Genomic DNA, 18,390 nt, shown 5'->3' on the forward strand with positions numbered 1-18,390 from the left:
CTTTACCTTTCAGGTGGGGACCTGAAATCCTTTCCTCATGGCTTTACCCGCTTCTGTGCTGCATTCCCTGGATTTAAACAGTATAATGCACCATTTGGCTAGCATCACTAGGTTTGTATCCTTTAGCTCTTCCTGGATAAAGCTAAGGAAACACATTTCTTATAGCTGAAAAACATATGGCCTTGCCTTGCTTTATACTCCGTATGTATGGAAGCTTGCTAAGTCACCTGGAATCGTCTATCCTGGCTTTAGTCCCTTACTCTTTATGCTTGTGGCCCTCCAGATAGTATTGCATTGAATTCTCATCATCTCTGACTGATAGCCATGCTAGGACTGGTGGGAATTGGAGTCAAACATCTGAAGGGCCCCACATTCCCCTGTCCCACTTTACATTATTTTCTGAAGCATGGCATAGTCCCAAAGCAATCAATGCTATAACACTATTTTAACTAAGCAGAAGTATGTGTAAGTGAAGTAATAATATACTCTGTCCCTGCCTTACCCATGCATCCTAGTACTCCCTTCTTCTAAGGCCACCCTGTGCTTCTTTTAGACTGCAAGCCCCTTGCGGCAGTGAGCTGCCGCACCTATGTTCTTTGTAAAGCAGCACTGACATAGATGGCACACAAAATTGTCATCGCAAGGTGGAATAAGCTGAACTCCAAAGAGCCGCACATCTGAGAAAGCCAAGGAAGGCACGTCTTTTTGAATTATATCACATAGGGATGTCATCACCACGCTGCTTTAAAATGCTAGCGTTAGTCAATGTAAATATATTACCTCACAAAAAGCAGATTACTTAATATCTCTGAAAAATGGGTCTGTGTATATACGAGGGCATGTTCCATTTCACTGATGATGTTGAGACCATTTTATTTGAGAACAATCACTGCAAAACACAGTAAAAATGAACGAGAGAATCCAGAATTACAAGAATATATAAGAGGACAAAGCTGGATTGTCCAAATGGGGTTTTGAACAATTAGGATTTAATTCCACAATCATAAAACAGATCTTTATACTGCCTTCTACATTCCTGCATGTAACAGAGATGCTTTTCATTCTGTTTGTGTTACATGCAAATACTCCTACTGTAACAACGTAGAAATCAAATGTACATTGTAGCCAATGTAGGTATTTTACTTAGTAGCAAGCTGATTCAAGCTTCATGCGTAAAAATGCCCTTTAAAATGAACCCTAGCAGGTTAAAGTCCTAGGTTCCTCAGCGGAACTATCGCACACGTTACAAATACCAGCCAACTGGTTAATTTCTAAGTTAGCATCTCCTTTGTTTTGTAGAAGTCCTGGAAGATCAAGAACAGATGAAATAATATAGTGAGGGACTGGAGAAGTGTCTTTTGGAGGCGTGACAGTTTTATTTATCCAAACTGTTGCTTTAAAACCTGCATTCAGGCCTCCTTGAATGTCTGTATCTAAAGAGTCACCAACCATCACGCAATCCTCAGGCTGAACCCCTAGTAGTTCACAACAGTGATGAAATATAGATGATGCCGGTTTCTCTTCTTTTTGCTCTCCCCCCACAACAATGGCATCAAAGTATGGCTGGCAAGCACAGGCTTCAATCTTTTCTCTTTGTGTCTGAGTGTCTCCATTGGTCAGCAGAAGCAAACGGACATATTTTCTAAGGTTGCTGAGCATCCCTCGCGTTTCTTCTGCCAAGGTCAGATGTTGCAGGCGGGTAGTTTTCCAAAGGAAATAACATTCTGTAGCTAGATTGCGGTTGGCTGTTCCTCCCTTTATTTCTTGTATCGCTTCTTCCCAGTGCTGAATCCTTAAGTCAGTAATACACATCTTAGAAGGATCGTGGCACTCTTTGAGGAGTTTGGCTTGGACTTTATCACAAATCAGGTGAGCTTCTTTTTCGTCACAATGATGCTCTGACTGCAAGACATTTATCACCTATGAAATGAAAGATAAAACAGGATCAGTTTGGTGAAGATTCTACTGCTTTGCTCTGTACTGGACAACAGCTTATTTCTAAAAGATGTTCCACCGGAATGTGCAACCTCCCACATAGAATGCAATACCTCAAGGACTGCCTCCATAATTACTGACCTAGACCCTGCAACCATAATCTGAGGGCCTTCTTCATATGCCTCCTCCACGAGGGGTCTGGAGGGTGGCAGCACACAGTGGCTCCCCATTTGTGGAATGATTTCCCTAGGGTGGCTTGCCAGACACCTTCATTACATATCTTTAGGCACCAGGCAAAAAACATCCCTCTTCTCGCAGGCCTTTGGCTAATTAAACAATCTATGGCCTTTTAAACTTGGGTGTGTGTGTTTGTTTTGTTTGTTATTATGTCGGCTGTTGTTGTGCTTTTATATTGTAAACTGCCCTGTGATCCTCAGATGAAGGACAGTATAGAAATTTAATAGATAATAATACTAAATAATAATATGACGATGAATGCAGCAATGCCACACAGCCCTTATTCAGCTCACAGACACCATTTTCAAGAGCACAACTCTTTTAGTACTCATTCAGCCATTACCTTTGGATGCTTCCTCCATTCCAGGGGTAATCTACAGTGTAACACACATCAAGAAATTCGTGTATTTCAGCCATAACAACTTATACATTATTTAGAAATTGCTACAGCCCATACCTACAAGTTCTCAGTTGTCCTCTTATATTGTCCAACCAAGTCAGCAAAGCAGCAAAAACGAAATTAAAGGATACTGCACCTGCAATCCTCTAATCCACATCCTGAAACAGCAATGCTGTTCTATTCTACATTTACACAAGAGCTCTCCTTTTGTTACAACGTGAGTTAATTTCTGCAAGGTGGGATGTTGGAACACTAGAGCTTTCTCTATGCAAGGGCACAAAGCCTTTTAACCACCACCATAATAGAGCCCATGTAAATGACATTAACCCCAGTAAGCATTTTGATTTAGAATGCCAAAATCAAATCATGGCATACTTTGTGAAATACATTCTGCTGCATATCCAAGAGGCGACACTATTTTCAAGTTCTTCATGTGAATTCCAAACTACTCTGTCTCTCACACACTGCAATTTTTTTTTTTAAAAAAGGCAAAGCCTTTATCGTACTGTGCATAAAGTACATAAAGTGTCAAGGTACATTCTCTTCTTCTGGATTAATTGGACAATGGCCAAGAACAAATAACTATCCTCTGATTACTTGCTGTTACTTATGAGTACTTAATACATTAAGGGCTGTGGCTCAGTGCTTATACTTCGCATGTAGAAGGTCCCAGCATCTTCAGGTCGGCCTGAAAGAGACTACCAACTGGAGAGTCACCCACCAGTCAGTGTAGCCAATATGGATTAAGGTAATAGACTAATGGTCAGATTCAGTATAAGGTAGCACCCCAGTATCCCTAAACTTGTCAGCATTCTTCACATGGCCCCCAGAAGTCAGCCGTTCAGGTATGTAGATGCCCTAAGAGAGGACATGCAAAATACCCACAGCACTTCCTCCCCTATAAGGGGCAACAGGGCCTTTCCTTGAAAATATTCAAGAAAGAGATCCATAGTGAAACAGATGAAACATCCAACAGTAATGACTGAAAGAGCTTAAAAGAAAATCCAATAGAATTTGTGCTCTTGAAAGTCGTGTCTGGGAGTGAATGCTGGCTGTGTGACATAGCTGCATTCATCACCACCATCACATTTTTTATTATTATCTATTAAATTTCTATACAGTGGTACCTCGGGTTAAGTACTTAATTTGTTCCGGAGGTCCGTTCTTAACCTGAAACTGTTCTTAACCTGAAGCACCACTTTAGCTAATGGGGCCTCCTGCTGCTGCCGCGCCGCCGGAGCACGATTTCTGTTCTCATCCTGAAGCAAAGTTCTTAACCTGAAGCACTATTTCTGGGTTAGCGGAGTCTGTAACCTGAAGCATATGTAACCCGAGGTACCACTGTACTGCCCTTCATCCGAGGATCACAAGGTGACTTAAAATATAAAAACACAAAAATACATAACACAGGAACTAACAAAAAGAATAACGCCTCTTCGCCCCCCCCCCCCCCGTTTAAAAGGCCATAGTTTAATTAACTAAAGGCCAATATTGATTCAGCACTGTGTCCCCTTAGCCCGAGATGTCCGGGAGATGGGAGTTGCAAAGTACTTTACTTCCTTAAAAACCACAAAAGACACAACAGATTCAGAGCAGGAACTGTCTGGCAATAAGGCTTTACATCTTATTATACTTGCACTTCCTTGTCGTTGTGTTTTTTTTTAACGGAGGAAGACCAGAAGGGAGGAGCTGCGTGCAACCGGTACCTCCTCAATGGCTCTCCTGCCTGCGGCGGCGGTGTCGATCAGCGTGTTGTCCAAGTCAAAGAAAACAGCCTTGACCCCTTGCAGCCCCATAGCAGCAGCAGCAGCAGCAGCAGCAGCGCAGCAGCAGCAGCACTGGAGTCGCAGCGGGTCTCGCAGGCGGAGGAAACAGCAGCGTCCGCCTCGCCAGCTATGCAAGCTCAGCCGGCCGATTCATTTGCTTGTGCCTCGCGAGAACCGGCAACTCCCGAGAAAAAGCGAGACCGCTCTTAAGGGATGCGGGACGTGTCCGTCGGAACTCCCGTCCCTGTGGGATTCTCAGATAGACCCAGGCCTATAGACTTTTAAGCGTAGAGCAACCCACACAACCAATTTCCGAGTCCTTCCGGGTTGCGTTTCTGGGCAGTGTTGGCATGGGCTCCGTTTTGAGCTGGAAATGTAAGCCAGCCTCAAGCCCCTTAACGGTGGTCCATCATAGGTTGCTTAATCTCAGCCTGACCTCCCCCCCTCCCCCCGCAATATGGTCAATGGATCACATCCTAAATCAGCTGAAAAAACGCAGACAACAAATTTGTTGTTGACCAGTGTAACACGTAGCAGCTCTCAGTTCCGCAATGGTGGGCATTGGAAAAAATGCTTTGTTCCCCCTTATCTGGACCCAGAAACGACCTGTCGCAACAGTGACAGAGCCACTCTGTTATTTTAATGCCATATCTCTGAGGCCTCCCTTCACAAACGAACGTCGTCGGCAGCGGAGGGAGGAGCCAAACCTTTCGCGTCACCGTTGCCTCTTCCCCGCCCCCTTCCTGACTCAGCGCTCAACCTGGTGTGGTGGGGGAGGGGCGCCGCGGCGCTGCTCGTTCTTGCGGGGAGGGGGCGGGGGACGAAGGCGGCTCTTTCTACCTCAGGCGAGCTGCCTCGTCCGCGAGGTGGAGGAGGCGGGTCTCCTGGGCACCTCGGGAGGGGCTGGAAAAACCCTTTTCAAGTGAATGAGCTAAGGGGCAGCGCAGGTGTCCTCCTGGCTATGGCTCCGTCGACGGGTTGTAGATAAAACCCGCTCGCCTCCCTTCCCTTCATGGCTGCCCTGGTGTTCTGCAATGCTTGCTTCCAGAAGCCCCAAAGAGCCGCCCAAAAGTTCTGCCTGACCAACTGCGGCCATGTTGTCTGTGAGCAGTGCCTCCGGAAAGGTAGCCTCCCTATTCTACAAATAGCTACTTTTGCAAGAACATACACGAATTGAGGGAGTCTTGCCTCTTAGGACAGGTGTGCTGAGCCTTTGGCCCGCCAGGTGTTGCTGGACTACAGCACCCATCAGCCTCAGCAAGCATAGCCAACAGCCAGGGATGATGGGAGTTGTAGTTCAACAAAAACATGGACGTCCCCCCACAGCCGCTCTAAAGGAATATTATGTTAAGGAACTTCAAATGATAGGTCAAAGGCAGAACCTCAGTATGAACCCAAGTCTACTTTTTAATTCTCAAGGCAGTTCATGGCACAGGGTACTGGCAGTTATTGGAGGGGGGGGGGGGTCCTTCATAAAAATTGGACCTACAAACTCGCCCTGAAGTAGCTGCAGCAATGCAAACTGGCATATGCCATTCTCAATCTCAGGCATCCTCACTTCTAACCTTAAAATGTCTCCTTTTTGTGTCAGCAAGCTTGTCCGTTGTGTCCAATAGTATTAAGTTTTTAAGATGAGTTTTTAATTTAGATTTAAGCTTTTAATTATTGTTCTGTATTGTTTTTAATAGTATTTTATCTCATCGTGAATTTTGTTGTATACCACCCTCAGATTTTGCATGAGGGGTTAATCTATAAATAATTTTATACTGTAAATAAATGTATCTGATCAGTGGGTAGAGTTGCAAGGCCTTAACAACCTCCATCTCAACTCTGTACTCTGAGAAACAAATATACTGTTGTTTCTTTCCTGTGGCTGAAAAGTCATGAAGATATTGCTTAGGGGCACCAGTTATTACAATAACCATTATTTACTTATCCCACTCAATTTTTAGCATTAGCACATACAAAATAAATTAAAGCCATTTTATTTATGTGCATCTGTCACATTTTAAGAGTAACACCAGCATTCTCCGTATTTTAAGTCAGGCAGATTTCAGTGGGAGTATTGCAATATCTAGACTTAAAATACAATCATCCTGTACATGTCTACTCAAAAGTAACTTCCAGTGGTGCTTACTCCCAGCTAAATAGTTATAGACTGCAGCCTTAACATCCTGGCTTGAATCCTGAATTCTCCACTTGTAATGCAAAAGCATCCATTCTGCAGAATTCTGCTCACAGGATGTCTTGATGGCAAGTGAGGCGACTTTCAGCAGCAAAACCACCAAGGGTCTGGTAGCACCTTAAAGACTAATATATGTTTTGCCTTAATAGATCTGTTTATCTTTAAGGTGCAACATATGTATGTATTTATGTATGTATTTATGTATTTATATTTTTAATTCATCAAAGGTTACAACATACATTTGCTAATCAAAATAACATTTACTATGCATTGATCTTTATTTTATAGGTAAAAAAGATGAGTGTGTGATTTGCAGAGCTCCTTGTCGTACAATAGTCCTTTCCAAAAAGGTACAGAAAAACAGTTGCTTGCAACTACAATGTTTGAGGATTTACAAATGCTTAGTAACATAAATATTTTTATTGTTATTTTAAAACTTAGTTATTTTGTCCTGCTGATTCCACTGGAACATAATCTTTTAAAGTGTATTTTGATTTTGATCCCAGACCAACTACCTAGTTCTGTAACTATTCTGTAACAATTTTTTATTATTTATATGACTTACATACCAGTTTCTGTAAATAATCACGTGGCGGCGGCGCGGTGGCAGTGGGAGGCCCCATTAGCTAAAGTGGTACCTCAGGTTAAGAACAGTTTCAGGTTAAGAACAGACCTCCAGAACAATTAAGTTCTTAACCTGAGGTACCACTGTATTTCAAAAAGATTGATATGCTTTGAATGTTTTTTGGTTATGTGTAATATGTTTCTCTGCAGGTGAGTTCAAATATCCAGTTGCTGTTTATGGAAATAGATGGATTATGCAAAACATATTCCAAAGAAATCACACAAGTGAGTTGTTTGTTATCTATTGGAGTGATTTTTCATCAGGAATATGCTAGAGATGATTTTCACCATCAAATTGTCACCAACCCAGAAGAAGAAATTCTTTAATGGATTTGGTATTGCCAATGAATATAGAGTACATAATATAGTTATTATAAATTACTTATAATGTAATATTTTGTGCAATAAAATTGCATTTTGGTATAGAGCATAGGTGTGAGAACTTTAATTTAGCTTTAAGTGAAAAGTTAGTATCTGAAGGTACCTGAAGAAGTGTGCATGCACACGAAAGCTCATACCAATAACAACTTAGTTGATCTCTAAGGTGCTACTGGAAGGAATTTTTTTATTTTGTTTTGACTACAGCAGACCAGAGTTTATTTCATTTCTTACATTAATGGTTTGTTGCAAAATTTAAAATATTTTAATAAAAATGTAGTTAAGAACTTGAAATTATATATAATCCAGTAATTATGAAGTGGCCTTCATAATTTTATCCAGCAATTAAAATTTCTCTGGTGTCCCCTCAAGAACAATTCAAACTAGTTTGGAACTTGACCTTTAGACATGGGTGGTATATTATCAGATATCATGAAAAAGTTTCCTAAAAGGATTTTTTAAATGGTTCTTAGGATAAAGGAGTGAACAGAAGGTTTCATACACACAAGGCACTTCCCCAAATAGGAGCAAAGGCACAGAAAAGAAAACTAGGTTTAACTGCATCCAGTATTTTGATCAAATTTACAGTTCTATGCTGTAACTTTCTTGCATAGAGACTTGTGTTGATTCATTTCCCTCCGGTATGGCGGTGTGTCTCTTTGTCTTGCTCCTCCTTTAATCTGAATCTCAAAGAAGTTCCTGACTAATTATAGCCTGCAGATGCCTTTGATTTGTATTGCAGTACAAAGGCTTCAAAGAAACAATGGCCACTGTCCTTGATAGACAGGGTTTAATTATGACAAACTTTTCTAATTAAAAAGTGACATGTATCAACTTGTTTTTTCAGATGGGCAAAGCTGTGAGACAGCCAACAACTTAAACCCATAATCGCCAAACAAATACAAACAATATTTTTTAATCAGCTCACTTTCTTCTCAGTTCTTAATGTGCATGCACACACAATATATTCTCAATAGACACTTGAGTGCTGCCACATGTGGAGGCCTTGAGACGAGCAGTTCACTGAGTGATCCATTGTGAAGTATGAGAGGTTCTGTCCTTTAGCATTTTGAATGGCCAGACCAGGCCCAATGGTAAAATGGCATGGGAACATCATGCTGGATGCCATTGAAGAGTCGTTCTGCAACTTAAGTTTCTTGCTTGGAGAGAACAGAATAGTGGCCTTAGAGTGAACTGGCTCTGGAAAAGTATGCATACTTGCTGCTGTATTAAAAGAAAGGGTATGATAATTAGCATTAGGTATATAGTTTCTCTTATTTTTTTATTGTTGTTCATCTAGTTGTTCATCATGGCAACATAATTGAATGACATGTAATCCTATTTTTCTTCCTTTCTAGATTGCCCATTTCCAAGAAAAACACAGAAGACGGTTATTAGCAAACTACAAAGGAAAGGTATTGTCATATATATATATTTATACCCCCTTTTGCCCCTGATGGGACTCAAAACAACTTACAGATAAAAACAAGAACTACTAAAAACATAGAAAAATAAATCATTAAAATGCAATTGAACACTGATTAAAACGATATATATATATATATAATCTGTGTGAAACATGTCCACAATTACAATAAAAACAGCACGGCCCCAGCCCTTTCATTAAAAGCAGACAGTTCTCCAAAGCCTGTTGTTTCAAGATAGTCTTCACTTGCTAGCGGAAGGACAGCAAGGAGGGAGCCAGTCTAGCTTCCCTAGGGAAGCTTGGAAGCAGCCACCGAGAAGGCCCTCTCCCACATCCCCACCAAGTGTGCCTGTGAGGGTGGTGGGGCTGAGAGAAGGGCCTTCCTCAAAGGTACCTTGATTCTAGTTGATTTGAAACACTGGAGGGAGGTTAGAGGAAGTTATATTTATAGATTTATATTATACTACCAAAATGCAACAGATTGACTTACACATTTGTATTATTAATATTACATTACCATATTGGCCTGAATATAAGCTGCACTCCCCCTCCCCCCAAATTCTGCCTGTGCGGCTTCTATTCGCAACCATATGCTGCTGGCAAAGCGGCACAGCTCCCCCCCAGAAGCAGCCCAGATATTGTCTTTTTTTTCTTTTTCCCTCTTCAATTTTAAAGGTGAAGCTTATTTGTGGGTGCGGCTTATATTCGGGCCAGTATGGTACATGTCAAGAGGTGGGATAGGTGCAGTGGGTTCTTGTTTTAGAGAGATGATTGCCCAGTCCAGCCCTTTGTTTCATCTGCTAGTCAGAATGTTATGACTATGAGCAGCAAGCCACTTACTCTCAATCTCGTTAAAGACCATTGGACATTTGCAGTGGGTTGTGGATGACAACATAAATCATGAAGGTTAAATTACTGAAATACATTATTCTATACAGATTACAAAATTGGAAGGATATCTTAAGAAAGCAACACAACAAATGCAACATAAACAGCAAGTGCAACAGTAAGCAACATTTTAATTATTAGCCTGACCACTTAATTGTTGATAGTATGGGGTAAAGCTGTTTTGTGTACTTCTTGGGAAATATTTCATTATAGAAAATATTACACTGTATTGGGTGGAACTTTGGTATGATACAACAGAAATAAATGGAAATGGAAAAGAAATGTATTAAATCCCGTCAACATTCAAGGACAGTCTTATGAGAGTTTTATTTTTTGTGTGCAGTTTTCAAAATCATCTGCAAAATTGCTTCATTGGAATCCAGATAAGATATATATTTGTGATCTGATGGAATTGTTTGCTTATCATTGATAGCAACTTTAAAAGTTGCAATTCCATGTCGACTTAACTGTATGCCCCATTGAACCCAGCAGGCACACTTCTAAGTAGACATGAAAAGGATTGTACTGTAAATCTCTAAAGGAATTATTAACCACTGAATTATTCATAAAGGTATTTGAAGAATGCAGTTATGCTTGTAGCCTGTTAGAAAAAGGACAAATGGCATGAGATCTTATATAGTTTCATATAAGATAGAAGTTCAAAAAAGCTTTAATAAGGTATAGTTTTACATAGAGATGCTGCAATATTCTGTTGTTTATAACTAAACAAATTAAATATAATATGGCAAGCTTAGTGGTTTAAAAAATCTTTAATGGTGTTTTATTTTAACATTTAGCAGCTTTCAATCTCAAATCAGTAGGTCTTCACCAATGGAAACAGATTATGTGCCGTCTTCAGTGAGGAAAGTAAGTGTCCTTCTCTTTTCTGTGTCAAATTAGGTGTAATTAGGAATCTTCCACTCTAATTCCCAGATAGATAAAGTGATGTGTCAGCAGGGAGAGGAGTGGCTTCAATATCCAGATAGATAAAGTGATGTGTCAGCAGGGAGAGTGGCTTCAATATGAGGGGATACTCAATTTAGGCAATAGCAATGTATGGGTTTGTGCTTGGGGGTGACACTGTGGAATAGGTTTTCTCTGTGTGGGTCTCTTTACATTACCTTACATATTCCAATCTTCTTTTCCTGATCCCATTTGCACTTGGATTGTGAAAATTCAGAAGGGGCTTGTCACCTTAGTAGCAGTGAGAAACAAGAGTTACATTGAGACTGTGAAATGAGCTTTGTAATTGCTCTTCTTCTGGAGGGTTTAAAACCCTTGCCTTCCATTCTGTCTTCTGTTCTGCTGGCTAATTGTTTTGCTTAGTGCTGTTTATTCCGTTTATTGTTTTTGCAATTTTTTATTGCAATTTTTAATTTTATTTGTTTTACTTTTTTGCATGATAGCTTGAGCCTCTTGGAAGCTGCTTAACAGATTCTTTTAGTAAATACAGAATAGGTTAATAAAGCACTTTATTGAATTTAAGTAGTACAAGTTAATAATATCTCTCCTTGTCAAGAAACAATCAAATTACTGGCAAGCTAAAATGTCCATGATACAGCAGCAGTTTTTTTAAAAAAACTGAAATTATATATTTTCTATGTTTTTACATATTATACTGTCAATTTTTCTGAATACATCTAGACTGAAACAGCTGCTGGACCAACCAGGATATCATTGATAAGCCCACCTCAGAATGGGCATATGGGTAAGAAGATATCATGACCAATTTTTAAAAGCTGAGTAGGAATAGGTATAATTTAGCTTGCACCCTGATAATGGTTTTATTCATGCACACCTACCACTACTTGCTACCCTTGAGGATGGGACAAGGTAGAAGGTAGCTGAGATGATATTTTAAACTCTCAAAAATTCCTTGAGGGTTTTCAGGAATTCAGACTGAATACTTGAAGGAGCCAATTCCTTTTAGAGAATCATGCAAAAATTTGTTCACCCAGCTCTAGAATAAATGTCTAACAACCCTACATTCTGTTCAAAGGGTAGGTTGGCTAGTCTGCTCAATACTTAGGTAAACTTTATACCATATATGTCAGCCTTTAGATACTAAGATTCATACAGGTGAAAAGTTTTCAGACTTTTCTAATAAATATAGTGCTTTGGACTACGTAGATTTCAGTTTCTAATTGTTGTGGAAGAAGCACTGTTCTCATTTTCATCATATGTAGAAGTATTTTAACAAATTTGATCCATCAGTATATAAGTGAGGTCCAGAGGAACATATATAGATAGTTAGGAAGATAATAAAAACCAAATTACAGAAAAATAATATAGTAGATCATGTTTGTTTGTTTTTTAATGTTATCATTGGATTTGTAACTTTTTACAAAACCATGGCCCATTTATAATGGTAAAAACATTGTTGCTGAAAGTTTGACTGTCAATCATCTTGCTGGCTTCAAACGTAGTAGATAATTTTGAGTAATCCAAAGGATACATTGACATTTCACTTTTTCAAGAGATATACAGTGGTACTTCGGGTTAAGTACTTAATTTGTTCCGGAGGTCCGTTCTTAACCTGAAACTGTTCTTAACCTGAAGCAACACTTTAGCCAATGGGGCCTGCTGCTGCTGTCGCGCCGCCGGAGCACGATTTCTGTTCTCATCCTGAAGCAAAGTTCTTAACCCGAGGTAATATTTCTGGGTTAGTGGAGTCTGTAACCTGAAGCGTATGTAACCCAAGGTACCACTGTATTATATTTCTGGATATGTTTCTGGATATGTGCTTTCAAAATAATGTAGTATGCCATCTAAATTCTTTCATGTTCTAATATATTCAGGAATGTTGTTTACAGGTAGTGTTACATGGAGAGGTTCTCAATTGTCTGGAATGACTTCTTCTCAAAACAGTTCATCAGGCTCTGTAAGGTAACAAACCAATTTACCAGTAAGAGTCAACTTTTGAAATGCAAGGGGTGTGTTTTTCCACCTTGGGCTGCAAGCCATACCCCTTTATGCAGACTGTGCATCCCTCCACTCAATTTTGCCAGCCAGTGGCGCAAGCCTCTCCCTTCTGCCTGCCCACAGTATCCACATCAAAAGAGCCTGGTGGTTGGCCCAAAAATGGGGTGTTCCAAGGACAGGGTGGGGGCAGGGTGTCACCTGCCCAGGACCCTAAGCTACTCTCACAGTCAATCCTGGCTGGCATAGGGCCTGATCTTGGCCCTGTTGCTTCACCATCCTGAAGCTGGCCCAGGGATCAGACCCAATCTGTCTGCCACTCACTCGTCTGTGAGTGGCCAGGCTGTGGGTGCATCAATAGCTGTGCAAAGCAGCGGTGAACAACTTGGATTGAAGATTTATTTATTTATTTATTTATTTAACACCTTTCCTCATAAGATCTCAGGGTGGTTCGCATCTAGGAATTTTGTTTCTCCAAAGAAAAAAGTTATCATTCAAGTTGGCCTCCGTTTTCAAATATATCCAGCTTGAAATTTTTATTTGTGAAATTTTTATTTATTGGGTTAAATATTAATAAAATGTTTATTATTAATATTAATAAAATGTTTGCTTTGTTGAAAACAAAGTCCTAATCTTAATATCTCAATTCTTTTTTATTCTGACGGAATAAAACTTCCAAGAATACATTCACCAAATACATGGAATGCACCTTGGTAATTTTTTTCTCTTGAGGGGTATCTCCTAACAGTACAGTACAACCTCTACTTACAATCATAATCCGTTCCGGAGGCCTGTTGGCTGGGCAAAACCAGACACTAGTAGAGGTGCCGTTGTGTGCATGCGCATTTGGCAACAGCACGCTTCTGCACATGTGTAGAGATGGCAGCTGCTTGTGTGCGCACGCAGATGGCAGAAGCCGCTTCCACGCATGCATGAATTGCGGCAAACCCAGTGTTTACTTCCGGGTTTGCCGCAGTCGTAACTTAGAACGTCTGCGAGGCGGATGTAATTTATCACTTTTTTGTTTTGTCATTTCCATAATACACAAAGTTTACTAAATGTTTAACGGTCTATAAATGTGGCAAATAAATAATAAAAGCTAAACAAAAATGTACATCCTGCTAGAATTGATTATTCAATAGGCCTACCTTTCTCAATATGCGATATAGACACTGTCTTGTCCTTCTACTTTTTAGGTCATTGTCCTTAAGAATGCCAAATAGGGAGACTTCTTATATGTCACCATTTGTATCAACACAAAATAATAGAGATCAAACGCCAGATGGATTTGGACAAAGAACTATGCAGCATTATCGATGCACACCAACACCTTCACTCTCATCAGTGACAAGACATCCAATCAGCCTTCCCAATCTTTTACAAAGGCAGAATTTAGGTAAGCAAGGTTAGTGAGTGACAGAAATGACCATATTTAGTGTAAAGTGCACTGTACAGTGGTACCTTGGGTTAAGAACTTAATTCGTTCTGGAGGTCCATTCTTAACCTGAAACTGTTTTTAACCTGAAGCACCACTTTAGCTAATGGGGCCTCCCACTGCCGCTGCACCGCCAGTGCGCAATTTCTCTTCTCATCCTGAAGCAAAGTTCTTAACCCGAGGTACTATTTCTGGGTTAACGGAGTCTGTAACCTGAAGCATCTGTAACCTGAAGTGTCTGTAACCTGAGGTACCACTGTATTGATTTGTTGGGGCAGTAATTGAGAGCCAGTGTGGTGTAGTGGTTAAGAGCGACAGACTCCTAATCTGGGGAACCGGGTTCGCGTCTCCGCTCCTCCACATGCAGCTGCTGGGTGACCTTGGGCCAGTCACACTTCTTTGAAGTCTCTCAGCCTCACTCACCTCACAGAGTGTTTGTTGTGGGGGAGGAAGGGAAAGGAGAATGTTAGCCGCTTTGAGACTCCTTAAAGGGAGTGAAAGGCGGGATATCAAATCCAAACTCTTCTTCTTCTTCTTCTTCTTCTAATACTACTGTGTGAGCTTGGCAAGCAATTGCCTTCTGAAAATAATACAAGCTAGGCTATCATCCTGTGGTCCCTGGAGTGGGGGCAACCTAGAGCCCAAAGGATAGAACACCACTCCCTCTGTATATCATCAGGAGAGGCCCATGGACAGAGGAGAAGGTCCATCCTGGCAAACCTCCTTGTGGCAAGTGCAACAGCAAAAAAGGGGGATACCATGGGTGGATTAGGAGGCGGCTTTTCTAGATCCCCTGACACACAAATAGACCCGGAATAGGGAAGGGAAACACAATAGCCTTGGAGACAGAGTACTTATTTTTATTCCAATCAATCAATCAATCAATCAATCAATTTAGTTCAACAATTTATATACAGTGGTACCTTGGGTTACATACTCTTCAGGTATATTTGGAGAAATATATATTAAATGACATTTTATGATGTCAAAATCATATCTGGCATTGGCCACATGCAGAATTGATGCTACTAAAATGTGAACCTTCCTTATTTTTAGGTTGAAAGCGAGTTTTTAAGAATTTGTGGCTCAGTATGATTTCTTCCATTTTCAGTTTATTTATTTGCTATTGTGATAATTAATGTGTATAAATAATTCATTTAATTTTGGGTAATGAAATTTATTCTAGTTTTAAATCTCCCCTTTTATAGGTTCCACCAGTCTTCCAGGACATTCATTACACCTGCAAACGCCGTTCAACAGAGAACTCATCCGCTGAATATTTTAAAATGTATATAAAAATATATATAAAGATTCATACCACTGTACAGTATCTGGCTTGATTAAAACGTTAATTTTTTGTCATTGCTTTTTATTGTGCTATTCTTTCGGAGAAAACAAGACTACAGTATTTTGCTCTTGTGAAGTTCTTTAGTCCATTTGTGAGACCTTGCCCTTCATCACAGGTTAAAATTCCTCAAGAAGACTTGCTAAGTAGACTGAAAATATTATTAACATTTCCTTGAGATGAGGGAGAGCAGGCAAGTGAAGGAATGTCCTCTCCTCCTTTGCCAGACCCTGCACCTCTCTCCACCACCATGGCAAAGCAGCTCCAGTAACTCACCCCTCACTGGAATAGAGAAGTGAGTCATTCTTGCTCCTCGCACCCCAATCAGTTGTACTGAATTCATTGGGTCTTATTCCTATGTAAGTGAACATTAGCGTTGCAGTCCTAGATGACTGCCCATCATCATTTATTTTAATAATCAGAAGGTATGTTCACACATCATACTAAGTCAGGCTTGCTGGTTTGTTGATCAGGCTTGAACAGTATGCTGATGCTTGTTCGCTCCTGCTTTGCTTGCACCCCTGGTAAAAGTGGAGAAACAAAGCAGAAAACCTCCATTAAACTGGATGTGTCTGGCCAGGCTCTAGAAGGTGCCGCTTAAAGGTAGAGCTCATTCAGACCTCACCTTTCAGGATACAAGTCCTTACAAGGCGGCTTAGAAGTAAGAAAGATACATGAATGAAACCACATTAAAATATAGCAATTCATCAGGATCCTTCTTATAAGGGCTTTGACCACCAGCTGCCCTGTGGAAAAGAGTTATAGCTGGAATTGGCTCTGTTGTCATCTTTGCCTACCCTCACCCCAATTCTATGCTGGGATGTATTTTTTTAAATTTACAGTGCTTCACAGCTCATTATTAGAACATTCATTTTTGAGTGGGCCTGTTAAGCTTTCCAAACTTTTAATGTTGGTAGCACACTTTTTAGACATGCATCATTTCGCGACACAGTAATTCAGTTTTACTAGCAAACCAGAAGTTAAACTAATCCCTTTCCAGCCCTGGGAGAGTTTGTGTGACACATCTGCACACTGCAACCGACACACTAATGTATCACGTCACACTAATGTATCACAACACACAGCTTGGAAAGCTCTGGGCTAGTCTAATTGTCGGCAATTGTGAATATTGTAGTTACCAGTAATTCACATTTGTTCACCCAGGATAAAAAAGAAGATGTGTGAATTTGGACATGGCTATCAAATTAAAATACAAGATCTCCATCTGAACTTGCTTGCAGATTAGAATGTTTGTCCTAAAAGGGGTAGGGGGGTAACAAAACCTTTAAAAGATTAACCTGACAATGAAAATGCAGAACTGGCCAGTTTCAGGGGCAGTTTGGTTTCATTGGGGAAATCTTAGTGACCTGCTATTTGTTAATCCTCTGTTACATTAAAGCTTCTTGATACGCTTAGAACTTTAGCTGTAAAGCAAACATGTTTTTTTAAGTGACTGGATGCTGTTATGGCCTCGCCAGTTTGATACATATACCTTCAGACTTCTCCTTTTGCAAAAGCTATTTAACACTGCAAAGTATGCAGACTTGTTACCATCATAAAAGTTTGTGAACATACATTACAACCCTGTGTCTACTTAGAAGTAAGTAATAATGAATTTACTCTGAGACATTCCTTTACCTGGGAGTAAATCACATTGAGCACAAGTATATTTCTGGGAGTCATATATACTGTATGTAGGAAGCAGTGTAGGAATTTTTTATGTGTACTTACCAAAGTTCTGAGAGAAAGGGGTTTAGATATTTTGTATTAAGAAATCCTAAATGTCTGAACTAACATTTAGTTTTATCCTCTCTAGAAAGTAAAATAAAGCAGCCACGTCTAATTTACCCTGTTCAGTAAAATGCCCCTCAAATCTGGGCCTGTTTAATTCCATCAGTTTTGAACTTGAGTAAAGTGTTGCAGGATTGGCAAACACATTTTATGAAGGAATAATAGCTATTAAAGACTAATTTAACTTCTCCAAATCTTCCATGCCCCATTCATAAAAAGAAGTTATTATTTATTTATTTATTTATTTATTTATTTATTATTTTTTACAAACAGGAGCCTATGGGTGGAATTCAACATTGCACTAAGGTTCCATCAATGCAAGTAGTTCTGCCTGGCAGACAGAACAATCTCCCTGCCCCTCCAGTGTGTTTGTGCAGATCTTGTCCTCCAAAACTGACTTTCCAGCACAATCAATGTGCATAGCACAGCCCAAAACAGTGAGCAAAGCTCTTGCATTAATGTAAGCAGCTCTGCTGCCGCCTAAAGCATTGGTCCTCGTCCATATGGATCATTCCTGACAATAAGGCAACAACAGTTAACACAAAATTATGGGTGGCGTTACTGGCACACTATGGCTGTAATCCTAAACACACTTAACAGTTATTTCTTTAGTAGGATATATCGCTTCCCACCCCTGCAATATACTTCCCAGAGTGGTTAACAAAGGGTGCTTCCAGATGGAAGGTTAGAGTTCTCCTGGTGCATGCAAGTTTCTTTCAGTAACCAAAGGATGCCATTGGCAACAAAATAAGAGCCTGCATTCTCACCCCATCCCATATAATCGGAAATGAACCTTTCTGTGGGAATCCAATAAGTGGATATATGAATGCCAGAAACCTGTTTCATATCTTACTTGATACACTTTCAAATTCTAGAGCACATTCTTAAGCTCTATAATGAATGCTTGTTTCACAGAGTTCCCAAAGAATACCAAAAGAAGAAAGGATGCACTCTGCTATAATTACATAAAGAGACAAGGAGCTACTTAATGGAATGGTTTCAGGCTGCTTTTCTCCTCCTACAGGGCCTCAGGTGTTGCAATGTCATTTCCAAGTGATTTT

At 40.2% G+C, this 18,390-nt stretch overlaps 2 protein-coding genes across 6 annotated transcripts; one reads left to right on the forward strand and one right to left on the reverse strand.

Annotated features, from left to right (window-relative positions):
* Positions 1 to 847: 847 nt before the first annotated feature.
* On the reverse strand, positions 848 to 4,675 carry NANP (N-acetylneuraminic acid phosphatase). The gene is made up of 2 exons (XM_083432262.1): positions 4,279 to 4,675; positions 848 to 1,920 (listed from the first exon to the last, which is right to left on the reverse strand). Exons 1-2 carry the CDS (start codon positions 4,366 to 4,368, stop codon positions 1,198 to 1,200), a joined length of 813 nt encoding a protein of 270 aa, XP_083288388.1. The 5' UTR covers positions 4,369 to 4,675; the 3' UTR covers positions 848 to 1,197.
* Positions 4,676 to 5,088: 413 nt separating this feature from the next.
* RNF212 (ring finger protein 212) lies at positions 5,089 to 15,551 on the forward strand. 5 transcript variants are annotated; one of them, XM_083433860.1, is made up of 10 exons: positions 5,089 to 5,462; positions 6,812 to 6,873; positions 7,298 to 7,372; positions 8,884 to 8,940; positions 9,890 to 9,957; positions 10,637 to 10,706; positions 11,484 to 11,547; positions 12,653 to 12,725; positions 13,955 to 14,154; positions 15,402 to 15,551. In XM_083433860.1, exons 1-10 carry the CDS (start codon positions 5,351 to 5,353, stop codon positions 15,467 to 15,469), a joined length of 849 nt encoding a protein of 282 aa, XP_083289986.1. In that variant the 5' UTR covers positions 5,089 to 5,350; the 3' UTR covers positions 15,470 to 15,551. The 5 variants fall into 5 exon arrangements, with proteins under 5 accessions (XP_083289986.1, XP_083289984.1, XP_083289985.1 ...); XM_083433858.1 differs by having other exon boundaries at positions 5,210 to 5,462; positions 13,955 to 14,163; XM_083433859.1 differs by having other exon boundaries at positions 5,210 to 5,462; positions 10,640 to 10,706; positions 13,955 to 14,163.
* Positions 15,552 to 18,390: the final 2,839 nt, after the last annotated feature.

This window comes from Podarcis tiliguerta, assembly GCF_965153285.1.
Source record: "Podarcis tiliguerta genome assembly, chromosome: 3".
Taxonomy (NCBI): domain Eukaryota; kingdom Metazoa; phylum Chordata; class Lepidosauria; order Squamata; family Lacertidae; genus Podarcis; species Podarcis tiliguerta.

What these genes read in the sequence shown, in the direction of transcription:
- NANP (XM_083432262.1), bottom strand. Translation starts at nt 4,368, where the DNA reads ATGGGGCTGCAAGGGGTCAAGGCTGTTTTCTTTGACTTGGACAACACG. An exon ending in GCAGGAGAGCCATTGAGGAG is followed by an intron (nt 1,921 to 4,278) that starts GTACCGGTTGCA and finishes TTCATTTCATAG; the next exon opens with GTGATAAATGTCTTGCAGTC.
- RNF212 (XM_083433858.1), top strand. Translation starts at nt 5,351, where the DNA reads ATGGCTGCCCTGGTGTTCTGCAATGCTTGCTTCCAGAAGCCCCAAAGA. An exon ending in TAGCAAACTACAAAGGAAAG is followed by an intron (nt 8,941 to 9,889) that starts GTATTGTCATAT and finishes TATTCTATACAG; the next exon opens with ATTACAAAATTGGAAGGATA. An exon ending in AGTTCATCAGGCTCTGTAAG is followed by an intron (nt 12,726 to 13,954) that starts GTAACAAACCAA and finishes TCTACTTTTTAG; the next exon opens with GTCATTGTCCTTAAGAATGC.